This window comes from Delphinapterus leucas, chromosome 8, assembly GCF_059928025.1.
Source record: "Delphinapterus leucas isolate spDelLeu-1000000601 "Yukka" chromosome 8, BTC_Dleu_Yukka2, whole genome shotgun sequence".
Lineage (NCBI taxonomy): Eukaryota > Metazoa > Chordata > Mammalia > Artiodactyla > Monodontidae > Delphinapterus > Delphinapterus leucas.
In genome coordinates, this window is record NC_143136.1 from 33,306,369 (window position 1) to 33,325,053 (window position 18,685).

The 18,685-nt window shown below is 36.0% G+C and overlaps 1 protein-coding gene across 1 annotated transcript in view; it reads right to left on the reverse strand.

Moving 5' to 3' along the window:
- Positions 1 to 234: 234 nt before the first annotated feature.
- Positions 235 to 18,685, reverse strand: part of BMPR2 (bone morphogenetic protein receptor type 2) — a 193,481-nt gene continuing 175,030 nt past the window's right edge. The window contains exons 11-13 of the mRNA XM_022567437.3: positions 13,721 to 13,893; positions 8,995 to 10,274; positions 235 to 7,692 (exon numbers count right to left, since the gene is read on the reverse strand). Coding sequence (XP_022423145.1) covers positions 7,442 to 7,692; positions 8,995 to 10,274; positions 13,721 to 13,893 — 1,704 coding nt within the window. The 3' untranslated portion in view covers positions 235 to 7,441. The remainder of the gene's footprint in view (positions 7,693 to 8,994; positions 10,275 to 13,720; positions 13,894 to 18,685) is intronic.

Genomic DNA, 18,685 nt, shown 5'->3' on the forward strand with positions numbered 1-18,685 from the left:
TAGAACTGCTGTCAGAATTATCAACATATGTAAAATAACTAACACCATACCTGGCATATAGTGAGTGTGCAACTATTATTCTAATGTTAGTTGATTTTTTTTTTTTGATGTATCATACTGAGTAATGAAAGTCATATTAGATGGAACATTTACTATTCTGGTGCAAAATACCTAAAATAACACACTAACAATCAATTTCTGATGACCTCATAAAATCAAAAGATACAATCACTGTTGTCATTAATATGATCTTTAATAAATGGAATAATGCACCATTTTACAGCAAGCCATTTTTAAACCTAAAGAACTTTCTTAAAATCTTCTTCTCCAATGTCTCTGTATCAATACAATCTTTTTATTTAGGTTTATATATATCAAAGCATTTACTTACAGTTATTCATAGAAAACTCTTTAGTGGCTTAATGTCAGCTTTCATAGTGGCATCAATAGATAATACAAAAGAAAAGTGATTTGCTTTATTTCATACTCACACCGATCCATCAAACACAACTTATACAGCATAGCAAGGTCTCAGACAGCTTATACAAAAGCAAAATAACTGAAAGCAATTATTCATAAAATTCATATATGATATTCTATTGGTAATGTAAGAGCAAAACACACCAACAAAAGATACCCGTTAACAAGAAAGAGGGTTCTGAGGAATTGCCAATATTTTTCAGCCTTTCTTATTCCAGAAAAGCATCCTCAGAAATGAATACTCTGTAGCTTATGTTTCTCCTGTCCATTCAGAAAAAGCATGGCAGCTACACATTTCCATATTTCAGCTACTACAACACCCTAAGAGTTAGTGTATTTTACAATTATCCACTTATCTTCATTTGAAAAATTATCAACAGAAAATTAAGGATGATTCCAGCTTATACAAACACTTATACAATATAATCTCCATGGAAACATGACAAGGCATACAAAAACTGTTTAAATAAATAAATGTGACCAGAAAAAGAAAAGCCACAGAAGCCAAGCAATTCAATATTAAACCAGGACCTATCTTTGAAGTTCATCTTTTATTAATTCAGTGTTCTTAGTGTTAAGCTTCTGTTTTCCCTATCACACTTAAGAGGATTGGTAATAAGGTGGAGAGCCTGAGACAAGAGACCGGTTACAAATAACTTCACTGCAAGGATTTTAAGTATACATATACAGCTTACCAATTTGGAGCTTAAATTTGTCTGAAAGAAACATTCTATTTGGATCTGACAATGTGATAAATAGGTTACCATAGATTACCTTCTCGAAACCATCCAAGCTACTACGAAAGCTATAAACTCACTAGTTCACTTTTAGAAGACAGTTTAATAATGTTAAATTACCTCTTGAAAAATTTTATCTCAGAGGAACTTTATCAAGTTCTCCAATTAAAAACACAAAAACAAAATGAAACAGTTTGTCCCATCATGTATAACCATTTAACCAAAGAACAGAAATTGTTTGAAGACTGTGCTTCAACTCTAAGGCCTAAATATGCTGCAACATCTAGCCAGTTAGTTGAGTCATTTCCCTCTATCCAGTAATTATAAAACTGGGCAAGTTTTTATGATTAATGAAAGCTGATATTATATTTATGTAAATGAAGTCAAATCATAAGATGAAACATTAAATGAACTGTGTGTGCAACAAATTCAACTGTATCTAACTACTTGTTTGCTATCAATTGAAGTTTTTCAGTGTGCAAAGGGATGAAAAGGGCCCTGAGTTTTTAAGTAATATTATGTCTATAGAGCGAGTCTAAAACAGGAAGATGGTTCTTAAATCTAAAGGTACAAATAAAATGTAAAAAACCCACATGTTGTCTTTTAAAACATTAAAAACAAAACAAGTTGCAGTTTAAAATACAGTAATTTGCTTAAAAATTCAATCATAAACTGGACGCCCTAATGATGTGATAAGATTCCTTGTCTCTTACCCAGATTTTAAAATCTGGGTCTCAAATCAAGTTTAAAAAATGAATATCACAACATTTAATAGTAACACTATGAATATCACAGTAATAAAGGAATTAGAATTTTCAAGATATAATATTTATTTTAGGCATGATTTTAGTAAACAGCATAAATTCTTCTGAAGTATTTACTTTTCAAATATTATCAGCCATGAGATAAAATCCTAAATTTTTCCTTATATGCACAAATACTCAATTTTAACCAGCCACTTAAAAGTTAAATGAAAGTTGTTAGAGTCCAGTCTATGTTGCAAAACTATGATGAGTATTTCAAAAGTGGTCTGCAAAGATGTTCGTAGACAATACCTGATTATTGTTGGGTTTGCTTTTGAAAGTTAATATTGTATTTTGTGTTTAATATTTGATACAAAGAAATATGTAAAATGTTGTGGCTCAATCATAATGAATGCTAAGCGTGCTGCAATAAAGGTTAAAAAATAGCAAAATGATATACAATTTTGTACGCATGGCTTTTTACTTATAAACTAATGAGAGTATAAAATCATAAAACTCCACAATAGAAAATGTTAGATAATATAAACTTAAGTGCTGATTTGCTGACAATCTGATGGTTGGATCCACTGTCAAATGGTAACATCTTAATTCTCAATTCTATCCTATTTAACTATTACTTAACTGGAGTAATGAATTTGAATATAACAAAATATAATTTTAGGTGTTCTTAAATATAAGTAGGTATTAAAATAAAACTGAGGAGAAAATACTAAAGGAACCAAAGCAATTCTGTCTGAAGAACTGAGACTTAGGTGTTGAGAAGCCTGAAGTACACTGAAGAGTAATGGATATAAAATGAATCAGGAGGGAAGCAGAATAGATATGAAGAAAACTTTCCTGACACAGAAGATTGCAAGTCAGATAACCAAGGGACAGAGTAAGTGAAGACAGAAACTAAGAGGTGAATGAAGGAAAGTAACGGGGAGGTGCATCAGAGTGCCCTGGGATTTTTTCTTTTCTTGTATGTTAGTTTAATCTGGGAACCTGTAGAAAAACCTTCTTTTGATAATATTTGTGTAAACTAGTTTAAACAGTGATGTGCCAGATTTACTTAATCAAGGATTATATTTAGGAATGGATCACTCAAGGTAGTTTTGGCTAAAGTTTACATAGTTCAGAATCTAAAAGTTAAAATGCACTCTTATTTGCTGAAGAGCAAACTGACAGTAAAAGGTATGAATATTTAGAAACTTCCTAGTCTGAAAAAGACTCCTGGGGTGTCTGTGGGAGTGTTATACAACTTCTAGGATAACTGGTCTAGATAATCAACTAACATGTGTGTCCAGATTTTAAGTTTAAGAAGTTAGCTTGGAAGATAGAGTAATATATAAAGCAATCTGGGAATAGTTATGTAATAACCTGCACATAACTGGTAGTAAGTTTAACATAAATATATAAAAGGTTGTATAGAAATAGAATGTAATCTCACATTCTAGGAACTAATTACCTCCAATGAAATATTCATTTTTATAAGAAAAAAAAACCCAAAAAGTTTGTTGAAATTTTTTTCCATTTTAAATGACTTTGAAGAGAGAGGTTTATAGAATGGAAAATTCAGTAAATAGCTGCAGCCTATCAGGTGTTTCATTTGGCTTTAGAAGCCAAATTAGAAAATATTTTAAATAAAAATACTTGCCGAATTTTATGATAACTCCCACTGAAACACATACTTACTTGAGTGTTCCTACCTTTCTTTAATTATTTTCACATTAACCAACACACATTTTCTGGAACAAGTGGATACCTGAAAGGAAGCTATACAAGTTGCTATATAAAAAGGACATTATCCTTCTATCCTTCCTACATCCTCTTCAATTAGTTCTCTGGATTGGTAAAATTTTCTAAAGTCACTTTTAAAAGCGGAAATTTTCAAAATGAAGTGAAAGGACTGATGAGACAAAGTGAACATTAAATTAATTCCGTGAAATCAAATATGGAATCAATTTAGGAAAAGGTCTCTGTTCCCATAAGCCTTCGCTTTTCCCTTAAAATTTACTTGACCTTTAGTTTTGCAATATAAGAATGTCAGGAGTGAAGAGAAATGAAATGATTTTAAGATTCATGATGGCAGATATGGGATTGAATTTTGTCTTGAATTAGTAATTTTTTCTCAAGCAACAATCACTACAGACATGTCTGTACATCTCCTTTTGTTTGCCTAATTTCTAAAGTCATTAAGGTATCTGGTTTGGTTTATATACAAGCCACAATTGTGCTGGGGTATAATGACTAAATTTCTTACAAAATGTCAGTCCATTATGCATACTGTCATACAGTGTATAGGCAGTGTGGTGTCAATGAAAGAGATATGAAGAGAGCAAGCCTAGGTTAAAAATCACAGATTTGTCGAATACTAGATGTGGACCTTGGGCAAATTATTTAGCTTCTCTTAGCTTCAGTTTCCCCATCTGTAAAATGGGAATATTAACTATAATCCTCATACGGTTGCTATGAGGAGTAAAAGAGATTATGTGTATATATATATATATATATATCCCAGCATTCAGTATATAATAAATGGCCAATTAGTATTAGTATCTACTCCTTTGCCTTCCAATAACTTTTTACACCAATATTTTTTTCCAATTATGCATTTAAAAAGAGGGAACGTTTTAGGAATTATAATTAAATCATTTTGTCTAAACTGAATTCAAATCAAGTTCTTTCAATGACTTAGTTCTGGTATACAATTAGGATAGTTAAGGGAATTAATATTAGACTTTGATTATCTATTACGATGCTTTTAGGGTTATAATACTTTTAAGGTTGAATTTTAGTATTTTTTCATTAAATGAATAGCCTTTAATTCAAAGGGACCCAAATGCTTTTCTACATGCAAAATTTTGTGATGGAAGTTAAATATTAGATTTAATATACATTACTATTACATGAATAAAGGTTGCAAATGAGTATTTTAAGTAATCTTGCTTGCTTGTAACAGCAAACAGATTCTAAAATTAAATGAGTCTGATGTACAATTTAATTTAAAATTTATTAAAATGATCTACACTATTTCTCCTACTTTTCCAAGAGCCTACTAATAAAAACATGGGGAAAGGAAATTATTTGTTTTAAACATGCTCGCATAAAAATGGGAAACTGTAAGGAGTTCTTTAATTTGGTATACCAATTTTTGAAAGCATTTTACTATTAAACATCAAAAAATGCTGAAAACCTTACAATTAACTGGCCAAAACACAGTGTAGTAGAATGTAAGACAACTCTTCTGTCAGGAAAAATCAGTTAGACCTCAAATGGTCATTTACCTTTGATGCTTCCAATTGGAGAAGGAATATAATTTATTTGGACTCAGAGATGTTCTAGAAATACTTAAAAGTAATATCCTGGAATGCAGCTGAAAGCCGTTGAAAATCAAGAGAACCAAGTGAAAATTCATTGGAAAAAATATAAATAATTCATTACATAGATAAAAAATAAGAAAATGAAAAATTTTTATGCTAGATGACTGAAAAATATGTTAAGGATCTGAATCAAGAGAAAGGCCAATAAAATACAAAGGGTGGAAATCCTGGGTACTAGCAAAATAATGTTAATTCTAAGAATTCAAAACCACATTCAGCAATCTAGCTAAACATCTCACTTCATAAGATCACAGTAGATGGCAAACAAAAGAAGGCTTACATGCACAAGTCAGTCACAAATATTTTAGATAGCAAATTGGGAAATTTAGGCTGTCTTTAGCTAAATGATGTGGATAGAGGAATATGAGTGAGAAAATTTTGTCAGGAGATAAAAACCTCAATCAGGAGTTTGGGATTTGTGTTTTCCTCTCAGCTTTTTTATCTCCCAGAGAAATCTTAGAACTTAATTAATGTCTATTAAGTACTTGAGAATCTGGAAAAAAAAAAGGGAGATCTTCATTGTTTGCAAATTGATAGAAAACAATTTGTGCTCATAAAAAAAGTCCCTTATTTGACATAAAGTGCTTTATTTAAAAAAACATGCAGAGATTGTTTTAGAGATGATTATCAGTAATGAAAGAAGCAAAGGAAGCTTTAAAAAAACATGATTTGAAGATACATAATGTTATCACTAAAAGGTACATTCTAATATAATGTAAATAATAAATGCTCACATATCAAAGATGATATGAAAAACTGGCAAATGGAAAAATTATGAAAATAGGATTAGTGAAGAAACAGTTTTGAAAAGAGAGAGGTTAAGTCTCAGGCTGCTCAAAAATGATAGGTTTGGCAGCAATCCTTCCTTCCACAGGGATTCGGCATGCCAGTTGAATGATTTTTCCACTCAGTGTTTTAGGTCATGGGAAGAGGAATCATTTTCAGATAAAGTTACCAGGCTTTGCTTGGGAAAAGAAAAAAAAAAGATACTACAGGTTCAAAACTATGAATTACTTTTGAAGTTATTTTAAACAGGATGTAATTTTATTTGAGTCAAACGGCCTATTCAGAGAATGAAAGCTATAATACTATGTTGTGTTAACCATCTATCTACTTAAAAATTCCATATAAGTATAGCTCTATAAGTTTTCTGATAAAAATGTGATACTTAAATGAATATGGAACATGAACATACATATAAAAAAATAAAATAAAATGGAAAACAGCTAATATTTGACTTGCTCATTGTTCTACGCTCTTACGAACTTCCAAAACCAGAACCAAATACGTTTATTAAAATGCCTGGAAGGAAATGTTTAGGATTTGGAAGGATAAAAGAAATGGCATTTCAAATTAGGTTTTGGTAGTTCCTTCTTTAGAGCCCTTTGAGACAATGTTTTTGCATTCTCCATAAGGAGAGAGAAAGCAAGAAATCAGGTAGCTGCTTTCTCTTGTGCAAAAATTCACTGTCAAAGAACTGACCTGCTGAAAGTATGGAGGATGGGGGAGGAAAATGTTCATATCTTGGAAGAATGCGTATTCTGTTAGGAAGAGAACTTATGAGAAAGCTATTTGTGGCCTATAGACTATTGCACATTCAAACAAAACACAAGAGAAAAGAAAGTCCAACAGATAATGTGTTCAGGAACATATCAACATATAAACTAGCTTGTGCCCAGAAATAAAACATGGATACTAGACACCACTGCAGTCAAACCTGTATTAATTTGTTTCTGATTTAATGACCTTTAGAAACTGGTCCAAACTGATTATCAGCAATACATTGTTTTTGCTTTTTTTTCTTAAAAAAATATTTTGAGACCACTTTTGATACACACACATATAATTCTGTGGTCATAACAGACAAATATAACTTTAGCGAGACTAAACAAAAGTGCAAAACTTAAAAAAAAAAAATTAAAAAATATGGAAGTGTAAGCTAAATTTTTCTGCATAGCTGAAATCTATTTAAAGCAAGTCCTTGTTGCAGGGGTGGGAGGGGGTACTGACAGGAGAATAAAGCAGTTTTTTTTTTAAATGTCTTCTGCATGTTTAAATGATGCAAAAAATAATTTCACTCCATAGGCTTGGAAACATTTCACAGACAGTTCATTCCTATATCTTTTGACACCATGGTTGTGGCAGTGCCTCCTTCTGCAAGGTAAACAGCAGTGCTGGATTTGGAATGAACTGCCCTGTCTTTGCCATTGTTGTTGACCTCACAGTCCAGTGGTTCAGTGGAGATGACCCAGGTGGATGGGCGCCACCGTTTAAGAGAATAGGGAGTTTTCACACGTTTCTTGATTTTTTCACCAGATCCTGATTTGCCATCTTGTGTTGACTCACCTACTGAAAATAAAAGTGCAGAAAAATGAACTATATATAAAGAAACTATTAAAAAGTAAAAAGTTAGGGTTGTAACTGGAAAAGAGATCAAACTAATATCTACAGGAGGAGCTAATGGACATTTCTTGAAATTTATGATGCTAAACAACAGTTTTCTAGGCAAAACTTAACCAACTTATTTTTGAGACTCTGTAAGCCCAACATTTTTATAACTGGTTGAATTATTCCACAGGGCAAGGAAGAAAATATAGAAAAACCACAAAAAGCAAAAACAGGAGAAAATTCCAAGTTCTCAATTGTATTCTCAAATCCTTTGGTTATTGGTAGCAAGCCTAACTTGGCAAAATGCATTTAATCATTCTACTTCATGATCAAAGTAGGCACCTGGAATATAATACTTTTCAGAACAATGACATAAACACTACAGTACAAATTTTCTAGTAATTTCCCATCTCAGACCTGACAAGACATTTTACTGATATGGAACCTTGCCATAAGGTATGTCAACTTTTCTATAATACAAGCCACTCAAGCAAGGGGCTAGATTCTACTGATTTTGGACAGCTGAATCCCTTTAGCCCATTTCTTAGTCCTTGACAACAACCATAAAACATGACTTAGTTTTTTTTTTTTTATAAGTGCTATCAGTCTAAAAGAGAAATCATTTTGTACAATGATGACTGTTAAAGGTTTTGGTGAGCTCTCCTGTCTTGTGTTACAGTCCCTCTAGGACCATAAACCAAGTATCAAGTTATTTGTTTAAGTTGCTAGAGGTCCCATAGCACAATGCTACAGGCATGTGGGAGACTCAACACACGACTCCTGAAAAAACTGACATTAAAAACCAAGAACAATTTTATAGTTTCTTTATAGTGACTTTTCTGAATTTTCTCTGGACTTTTAAGATTTATTAAGATTAGTCAGATAAAATCTAAATGTGTATATAATAGATATAATATGCTCAACAAACTGTTTCAAAAGTTATACTGGTATCATTTTACTTGGATCTTTTAAACTGGTGAGTACTTTATCTCAACTATTCACAGAAAGTATGTGAGTTGCATTATAAACCAGCAGCTACATAAGGCACATATTAAATTGGTAATTATTCTGATTATTGTGACACTGACTTTTTAATTATCAACAAAAAATTACTTTTTTCTTTACAATAGTCTAATTACTTTTGAAGTCCAATCAAATGTGGAAAAGTAAATACTGCTGTTGAAACAATCTGTTTCTATCTAAGTAGTTACTTAAATGGTCCCAAAAGACAAGCAGGAGAGATTATACAATCCCTCCACTTACACTGCAAACTGCTGTCATCAAGGACATTTGTGGCTGAAAGATCCAGAGAATTAGGCCTCTGTGCTCTTCTAGGTTTTGATGGTCCAGGGTCTGCTATTGTGCTTGGAACACCCTGTGTAAGAACATCTTGCTCTGAACATGGATTGCTGTTGTTGTTATTGGAATTAGTTCGGCCGCCTTCCAGTGGCCGTTCCCTCCTGTCCACAAGACGATCCAGAACACCTTCATCGTGGCCAGCCTGTTGCTCTCGTCTCAGTAAAGGTTCATGCTCATCAGGACTGGAATTAATATTCAGCCGGGTGTCCTCACCAATGAACTGATTCTGCAGCATTTCTTGGGCTCTATGTGCCACTGTGTTGCCTGTCTGGCCAGATGGTACTACCCCATTGGCATACTGGGTAGTGGCAGCATGGGAGTTAACGTTGTGGTTTCTACCTGCCACACCATTCATGGTGACCGTCACCACATGAGGTTCTGCAGCATTGATTGTATTCATCTTGGCAACTCCAGTTTCTACTTGTTTCAAGTTTGATTTGTGCTTGCTGCCAAATTTCAGCCGGGGCTCCTTTGTTGAATTTTTGGTGTTTAAAGGCAAACTAGTAGGTCTCTTAGGAAGGTTCTGTTGCTTGGGGAGAGGATAGATCTGAGCAGGTGGGACATCAGGAATTAAACATGCTTGGCCATTTGCAGCCTGTGTGAAGTCCTGCTGCCCAGTCACTTCCACCGCAAGCTTTATGAGGGGGTAAAGCAAGCTAGAACTGGTACTGCTCAGGGGGTCTGGCGCACTGAACTGTTTAAGAGAATGCTCCATGAGATTCTCATCAGAACTTTCCTTGAGGTTTTTATCAACTTCTTTTGGGTCCAGCTTGTTGGTCTCCAAGTCTTCTTCTGTCAGTTGTAAGCAGACAGGGGTTGGCCCGATTGTCTGTGAAACATTTGTAGCATGCAGATTTGTTTCATCTGGGTATGGCATCTCAGATATAGTGGTCATGCCGGTGCTTGGAGTGAGGCCAGTGGTGTTTGTGGTTGTAGTGTTGGTAGACAGGCTGGTGACGCTTGTTTCAGGGCTGGGGATTCGAGCTTGTGCTTGCTGCCGTTCATAGTTAATCGAGTTTCGGTTCTTTTCCCCTATAGTCAAAGGAGTGCTGGACATCGAATGCTCAGAGGAAATATTCTTCACAATGCTGTCAGTGTGATGGATAGAGTCTTCAATGTATGAGGAAGAAGAATAATCTGGATAAGGGCCAATCTTTGGCACACGCCTATTGTGTGACAGGTTGCTTAAAGAAAGAAAAAAAGTGCCACGTTGAGAATACATTTATGACAAACTGACTCTCCAAGTTTAACACCTCTAATTTTAAAGTATGAACTGCTTTTTATTTTATTTCTAACCCACAGTATTCTAGAGATTATTTAAGAAAAAAAATTATAATCAAATATTAATCAAGTATCAACTAATAACTTGCTAAAGGCTAGTTTTATACTACTTAACCCTACCAAAAAACCTATGTCAATCTAGATATGATTTTATAGATGTTCATTATTTTGGTTTATAAGAGTTATTATTTTTAAAGATCTCCCCTATAGTTTTGTAATATTAGCAAATATATCTTTATAAATTGTATATTTGCACGAGACATGAAGTTCTGTGAGAAGAGGAACCAAGGCATGTGTCTTTTGCGTTTCCACCATTCTAGATACACAGTGGCTACTCAACAAATATTTTACCAAATAAGTTCCAAATAGTAAAAAGAACACAAGCTTTTAGGTTGTTCCAAAGTGTTCCATTAAATAGCATAGTCTAGCAAAGAAACATATCTTCCTAGGTAGACTGAGCCATATCAATGAAGGTCTTAGATATGGGTCTTAGAGCCTAGAGTACAAGGCAGAATGTGACACTCATATTAAAAAAAAAAAAAACCAAAGATTCAGGGACTTCCCTGGTGGCGCAGTGGTTAAGAATCTGCCTGCCAATGCAGGGGACACGGGTTTGAGCCCTGGTCCAGGAAGATCCCACATGCCGTGGAGCAACTAAGCCCGTGCGTCGCAACAACTGAGCCTGCGCTCTAGAGCCCAAGAGCCACAACTGAGCCCGTGTGCCACAACGACTGAAGCCTGCGCACCTAGAGCCCATGCTCCGCAACAAGAGAAGCCACTGCAATGAGAAGCCCACGTACCACAAAGAAGAGTAGCTCCTGCTGGCCGCAACTAGAGAAAGCCAGCAGGCAGCAACGAAGACCCAAATATATAAATAAATAAATAAATAAATAAATAATCAAAGATTCAGAACTGCTCTCCAGTTACCAAGGGTTTTTCACTGTCACTGTCACACCTTGGGAGTGATGGTTCTTGAGCATCACACTATAATATATTTATGTTTTAAAAATAAAAGCCAGGCCAAGATATGGAAGCAACCCAAGTGCCTATTGATAGGTGAACAGATATACTATATGATTTCACTTTTACATTGAATCTAAAAAACAAAACAAATGAACAAAACTAAACAGAAACAGAGGTACCAATACAGAGAAGAAACAGGTAGTTGCCAGAGAAGAGGGGGTTGGAGGGAGGAAAGAAATAGGTGAGGGAGATGAAGAGGTATAAAATTCTAGTTGCATTATAAATGAGTCATGGGTATGAAATGCACACTGTGGGGGAATATAGTAAATAACTATGTAATAACTTTGTATGGTGATATACTGTAACTGGATGTATCTTGGTGATCATCTTGAAATATACAGAAATACCAAACCACTATGTTGTGTAACAGGAACTAACATAGTGTTGTAGGTTGATTATATTTCAAAAACAAACTCATAGAAAAAGAGATCAGACTTGTGGCTACTAGAGGCAGAGGGTGGGGGTAGGCGGAACTGGATGAAGGCAGTCAAAAGGTCCAAACTTCCAGTTATAAGATAAATAAGTACTAGGGATGTAATGTACATGATAAATATAATTAGCACTGCTGTATGTTATGTATGAAAGTTGTTAAGAGAGTAAATCCGAAGAAATCTCATCACAAAGGGAAAAAATTGTTTTTTCCCTATTTCCTTAATTTTGTATTTATATGAGATGATGAATATTCACTAAATTTATTGTGATAATCATTTAATGATGTATGTGAGTCAAATCATTATGCTATTTATGTTAAACTTATATGGTGCTATATATCAATTATACCTCAATAAAACTGGAAGGAAAAATGAAATGAAACGAAATGAAATAAATTAAAATAAAAGTGAGGGAGAGTTTTAACTAAAACAATCAAGTATAAACATTGGGAACATTAATAGATACAAGTGTTATAGCAGAAAAGCAGCAACTAAAGGAGAAGAAGTGCTATGAAGAAAGACTGATGAAGTTATTATGAGGGGAATGACAGGAAGGGGAGGAAGAAAAAAGCTTTTGTACTGCACAAGACAAGGAAGTTACGAAGGGATGTAGGGTTAAGATTCAATACAATGAAACCTAGAGTGGAATGAGTGTGGGATGAACCATGATTTGGAGGAAACTATTTAGAAGACATGAAAAGAAGCATGTAAAGGGTAGAGCTGAATAACATAGGAGGCAAAAATGGCCAAAGAAAGGAGGAGCATCAAAGTTTCTTCTTACCAGTCAAGAAAAGTTAAAAAACACTTAAAGTAAAACTAGCTGACTCTTAAGAGAGATGCAAATAGCATACTAAAGCACATAGAAAATACAGAGATAAAGGGAGATGGAAGAGTAAGACTATCTTCAGGTGTGTACAAAATGAGGAAATTTATATTTAGAATTGCTAGTGTCTACCTTCCTTGACTTCCTGATATAATGGGAATAAAGGTTTATATGCTGAAGGTAATTCAGTCTAAATGTAAGTAGTGTAAACCCAATTTTGGGCCTATAGTTCATAACACAAATCGTTCTCAGAAATTAGAACAATAGAAAATAGCAAAGAAAATGATTCAAGAATTGAGTTGTTTTTATCTCAATTTTCTCTGGTTACTCTTTCCTGGATGCCCTTCTGAAAACTTTTAACATAACATTTTAGATAAAATGACAAATTTTTGGGAAGACTTTATCCCCTAAACATGGAACAAAGAAACACAGATTACGCAGTCTGAAAGTTCCAAGTTTTAGGAATTTTTTTAAGTCCTTTTATTTAGAACCAAAAATCATAGTTCTAATAAAGAAATGTCTCATGAAATAATGCTCATAATGGGATGAAAAGACCTTACAAATTGCTTTCTTGTAAATGTAGTAGCATTCTATAAAGAAAGAACATTGGATAGGAAGGCTGGAAACTTTAGTTTCCAGTGAAGCAGTGGTTAGATACATAGGCAAGTTCATAGTTCTATTTCCTTTAAACAAACAAACAAACAAAATGCAGGGGAAAGAGAAATAATACCAACAAAGTATAATCAAGACAATATAGTATGTAGAAGTGCTTATAAACTTTTGGAACTATGAAAATGTTTTTCCTTCATTACTGTAGGGAACTTGCAGCATTAACAGAGAAAGACTGATCTACTATATCGTCAGATATACAAAAACACAGATTTCACCTTGCACTTATACCAAACAAAAACTGCAGTAAAAGAACAGGAATACTGAAAGAAAAATTATGACATTAGATTGTACAAGTTAATCACTGCACTTTTAGTCTGGTTTAATAGTATTTATTTCCTGTTCTCTGTTTGGTATCAGTTTTAAATACTGACAGAGGGATTCCAAACCTTCAGGGTCTTACCGCTCATTCTGCATAGCAGTAGACATTGGATTGACTGTTGGGCTCACAGATTTGTTTCTTTCCCATATCATCATAAGTTCAGCCATCCTCTCCTCAGCACACTGTGCGGTAAGCCGAGCCTCTGCATCCTGGTCCCAACAGTCTTCGATTGTCTCCTTGAGTGACCTCACTGCCTGTAATAAAGTACGTGGTCAAACAGTGTACCTTATCAAAAAATACTGAGTTTTTTAGCGACATGAAGTGAAAGAAAAATCAGTTTTATTTAACCAATATTTTATATAACTATAATAAAATATCTTAGACTTCAGAGATAGGGGCATATTTCTCAAAAGGTGAGGAGCAAGTATGTAAGCAAACTTTAACTGGACTCATTGAAGAATTATCCACAATAGTAAGCAGTTGTAGTAAGTTACATGTTTCTTCAAGGCCACACATTTATGTCATTGTTGAACCACAGCACTGTTATTTCAATCAGTAGCCACTAATTCCACTTCAAAAATGAGTTCTGAGTTTTATGAAATTTTGGCACTAGTCTGTCTTCAATCTCTAGGTGAACTTTTTCTCCTTTTCTCCTAGTAAGAGTGCTTCATTCAAACCGTAAATATTAAAGGCCTGGCATTTTCTTCGTATTTAAAAACTAGTTTCATTAGTAGTATCAAAAGCAGTCCCATTCTGTAGCATTCATATATATAAGCAATGAACAATAGTGTCCCATTTGGGGAAAGCTGGTATAAGCTCCCTTTTAAAAAACAGATTTTAGGGACTTCCCTGGTGCTCCAGCGGTAAAGAATCCACCTTCCAATGCAGGGCACTTGGGTTCGATCCCTGGTCAGGGAACTAAGATCCCATATGGCGCAGGGCAACTAAGCCCATCTGCCACAGCTACTGAGCTCGCACCCCTCAACGAGAGAGCCCAAGTGCCACAAACTACAGAACCCACGTGGCGTGGAGCCTGTGTGGCACAACTAGAGAGAAAAAACCCACACGCCACAACTACAGAGAAGCCTGCACACTACAACTAAGACCCCGTATACTGCAACTAAGACCCGACGCAGTCAAAAAAACCAGATTTTATGTACTTAAAGATACCTTTTAAAATATATATTATCACTTTATTAACATCGCACTCATGGTCAACAGCACTATACCTCATGCCCTAATGAAGCTCATCTAGCACGTTTTTCCTTCTTCATAAGTAATATCACAGCCTTCTTGTGCGTAGGAACACTAGACAGTAGTTCAGCATTACACTTAAGGGCCATTTTAAACTGTGAAATCACCAACAAAATGCACAAAAATGTGAAAAATAAGGCACTAAATATATAGCAAAAAGGACACGTGTTTACAGTACAAGAGATGAAGCAAGAAGGCCTTGTTAGACCTTCAGCTGGGAACATTACATCTGAACTCAAGTTTTTCACTGCTCTACACATATCTACAAATGACTGGGACAGTGTTCTGAGTGTTGATTTCAGGACTACAAATACACTTTAGCAAGTAGTTGAATTCCAAATATGAAATTCATGAATAATGAGGAAAGACTGTATATAATGGATTTAAAACGGACTTGGATTTGAAGATAATAAAAGAAACTCAAGAATCAATTATAACTAACTTTTTGTGACAAATATACCTCTAAAACCTAGTTATACATTTACCTTAGTGGATTTTAATATTGGTTTGAAAAAGCGAACTGGTCCCAAGTTATGAAAAGAGGAATTTTTTAAATTTTGAAATAATTTCAAACTTACTTTTCTTGTCCTTCATGATCTTGACATTTTTGAAGATTATAGGCCAGTTACTTTTTAAAATGTTCCTCAACTTATCTGATGTTTCCTCATGATCAAAGTTTGCATCTTTGGCAGAAAATCACAGAAGAGATGCTGTGTTCTTCTCATTGAATCCTATCATGTGGTACACATTTTTGATTTGTCCCATTACTAGAGAAGTTAAGCTTGATCACATGACTGAGTTGGTGTCTGCCAGGTTTCTTCACTGTAAAGTTCCATTTTCCCTTTAATAATCAATCACCGTTTGTGGGGGAAGTACTCAAAGCTCTGTAAATATCCTGCCCTGCATTCAACTTTTCACCCACTAGTTTTAGCATCTTTTGATGTTTCCTGGCTGAATCAATTATTTCTATGATGCTTGCCAGTAAGAAGACACTTTAAAAAATGATAGTAAATCCATAATAGGAATATAGACAAAGTGCACATAAACAAAAAATGCAAATACCTTAAAAATATGCTAGGGCTTCCCTGGTGGTGCAGTGGTTGGGAGTCCGCCGCCAATGCGGGGGACACAGGTTCGAGCCCTGGTCCGGGAGGATCCCACGTGCCGCGGAGCAGCTGGGCCCGTGCGCCGCAGCTACTGGGCCTGCACTCTGGAGCCCGGGAGCCACAACTCCTGAAGCCCTCGCTCCACGGCAGGAGAGGCCGCCGCAGTGGGGGGCCCGCACACCGCGACGAAGAGTGGCCCCCGCTCGCCGCAAGTGGAGGGGGCCCGCGTGCAGCAGCGAAGACCCAACACGGCCAAAAATAAAATTAATTAATTAATTTAAAAAATATATATGCTAGGGCTTCCCTGGTGGCGCAGTGGTTGAGAGTCCACCTGCCGATGCAGGGGACACGGGTTCGCGCCCCGGTCCGGGAAGATCCCACATGCCGCGGAGCGGCTGGGCCCATGAGCCACGGCCGCTGAGCCTGTGCGTCCGGAGCCTGTGCTCCGCAACGGGAGAGGCCACAGCAGTGAGAGGCCCACGTACCTTAAAAAAATATATATATATGCTAAAATGCTCAACATGCTCAATTATTCACCATGTTGAGGTAGTACATACAATGTAGTAGTTAAGAATATTAGTTCCAGCTTTGTAGTATCAGTACCAGCTCAATTAAGATCCTGGCTGCAAATTGTGGCTCTACTATTTACTAGTTACAAATCAAAACAAGATCCATTTTTACCTACCACATTAACAACGATAAATAAAATTTTGTAACACAAAGTGTTAGTGATGGGAAAACAGGCTCCCAATATATATTATTATTGGGAGTGCCATGAGTTTGGAGGGTAATCTGGCAATAACAAACTTCAAATGTATTTACCCTTTGATCCAGCAATACTACTTCCAGGAATGTATTCCTCAAGTACACTTTTACATTTGCAGAAAAATCCATGTATAAGATGTTCACTGCAGTTTTCATTTATAACTGCAAAAGCTGGAAACTACCTACATGTCCTCTAACAGCAATCTACTAAAAATTTATGGTATAATGGTTACTATGCAGCATTAAAAGAATTAGGAAGATGTATATGTTCCCAATTGCTAAGGAAAATAGGTTAAGTGGGTATAGTAATTCCCATTAGTATGTTAGAAAAGGATATAAAAACATATAGTCTTGTAATAAACAGACATTTCTGGAAGTCTACAGAAGGAATTTAACAGTGGTTGCTTCTCCAGAGGGGTTTTTGGATGTCTGAGGTGAGTGTAAGAGTTTTCACTGCATATTTTTTGTATTGCTAAAAATAACTTTTAAAAAAATATATATTTATTTATTTGACCTTGGCTGGTCTTAGTTGCAGCACACGGGATGGCATCTTTGTTGCCTCGTTTGGGATCTTCGTTGTGGCGTGCGGGATCTTTAGTTGCAGCATGTGGGATCTTTTTCAGTTGTGGCACGAGGCATCTTTAGTTCTGGCATGCGGGCTCTTAGTTGCAGCATGTGGGATCTAGTTTCCTGACCAGGGATTGAACCTGGGCCCCCTGCACTGGGAGTGCGGAGTCTTAACTGCTGGGCCACAAGGGAAGTCCCTACGTGGGCCTCTCACTGTTGTGGCCTCTCCTGTTGCGGAGCACAGGCTCCGGACGTGCAGGCCCAGTGGCCATGGCTCACGGGCCTAGCCGCTCCGCGGCATGTGGGATCTTCCCGGACCGGGGCACGAACCCGTGTCCCCTGCATCGGCAGGCGGACTCTCAACCACTGCGCCACCAGGGAAGCCCCTAAATGACTTTTTTTAAATGGGTAATGTATGTATTGATAATATGTCACTAAATTCAAAAGGTCAAAAAGGGAATACAATCTCCCTCCCATCCCTATCCACCAACCACCCATTTTCCCTCTCTACAGGCAACAAATATCACCCATTTCTTGAGTATTCTTCCAGAGAAACTCTTGCTTTTTTTCAAGCACATATACACCACATATCCCCACATACAAATTTATAGCTTCATCCATGTTCTTAATTACTAAACATAAAGTGCAACACTGAAGCATACACAATGAAATCTTTCTAAAGCAAAGATCTGGAGACCTTTACACACAAAACTAAAAGTGACCCTTTCCTTTTCAAAAATAAAGCACTATCTATTTTACAGAGCCCCATTCACCAACTGCTTGCTGGCCCAGAAAAGCTCAGAAACACCAATATCCAAGTAGTTAGAAATTATACACTGAGTTTTCTATACCTTGAGGAAACAGAGACACTGAAGATGGATAAAATTTGTTATTTTTCGTTATACAGTTGGGAAATAATTTGATAAAATTCTTTTTAAAAAAATGAGACCAAAAAAGGACAGTCATCAAGGCATTGTGTTGGATGATGAAAAAAATCAGGTAAACAGAAGCACTGCTCCCTACCTCTAAGAAGTTTCCTTTTTTTTTTGCGGTACGCGGGCCTCTCACTGTTGTGGCCTCTCCCATTGCGGAGCACAGGCTCCGGATGCACAGGCTCAGTGGCCATGGCTCACGGGCCCAGCCGCTCCGCGGCATGTGGGATCCTCCCAGACCGGGGCATGAACCCGTGTCCCCTGCATCAGCAGGTGGACTCTCAACCACTGTGCCACCAGGAAGCCCAGAAGTTTCCATTTTTAACACAGAGTCATTGTTGATGAATAATAGTAGTAAATAATTGATGAGTTCTAACTTTGTACTAGATTGTTTTAACTCATTTAATTCTTATATAAAGTAA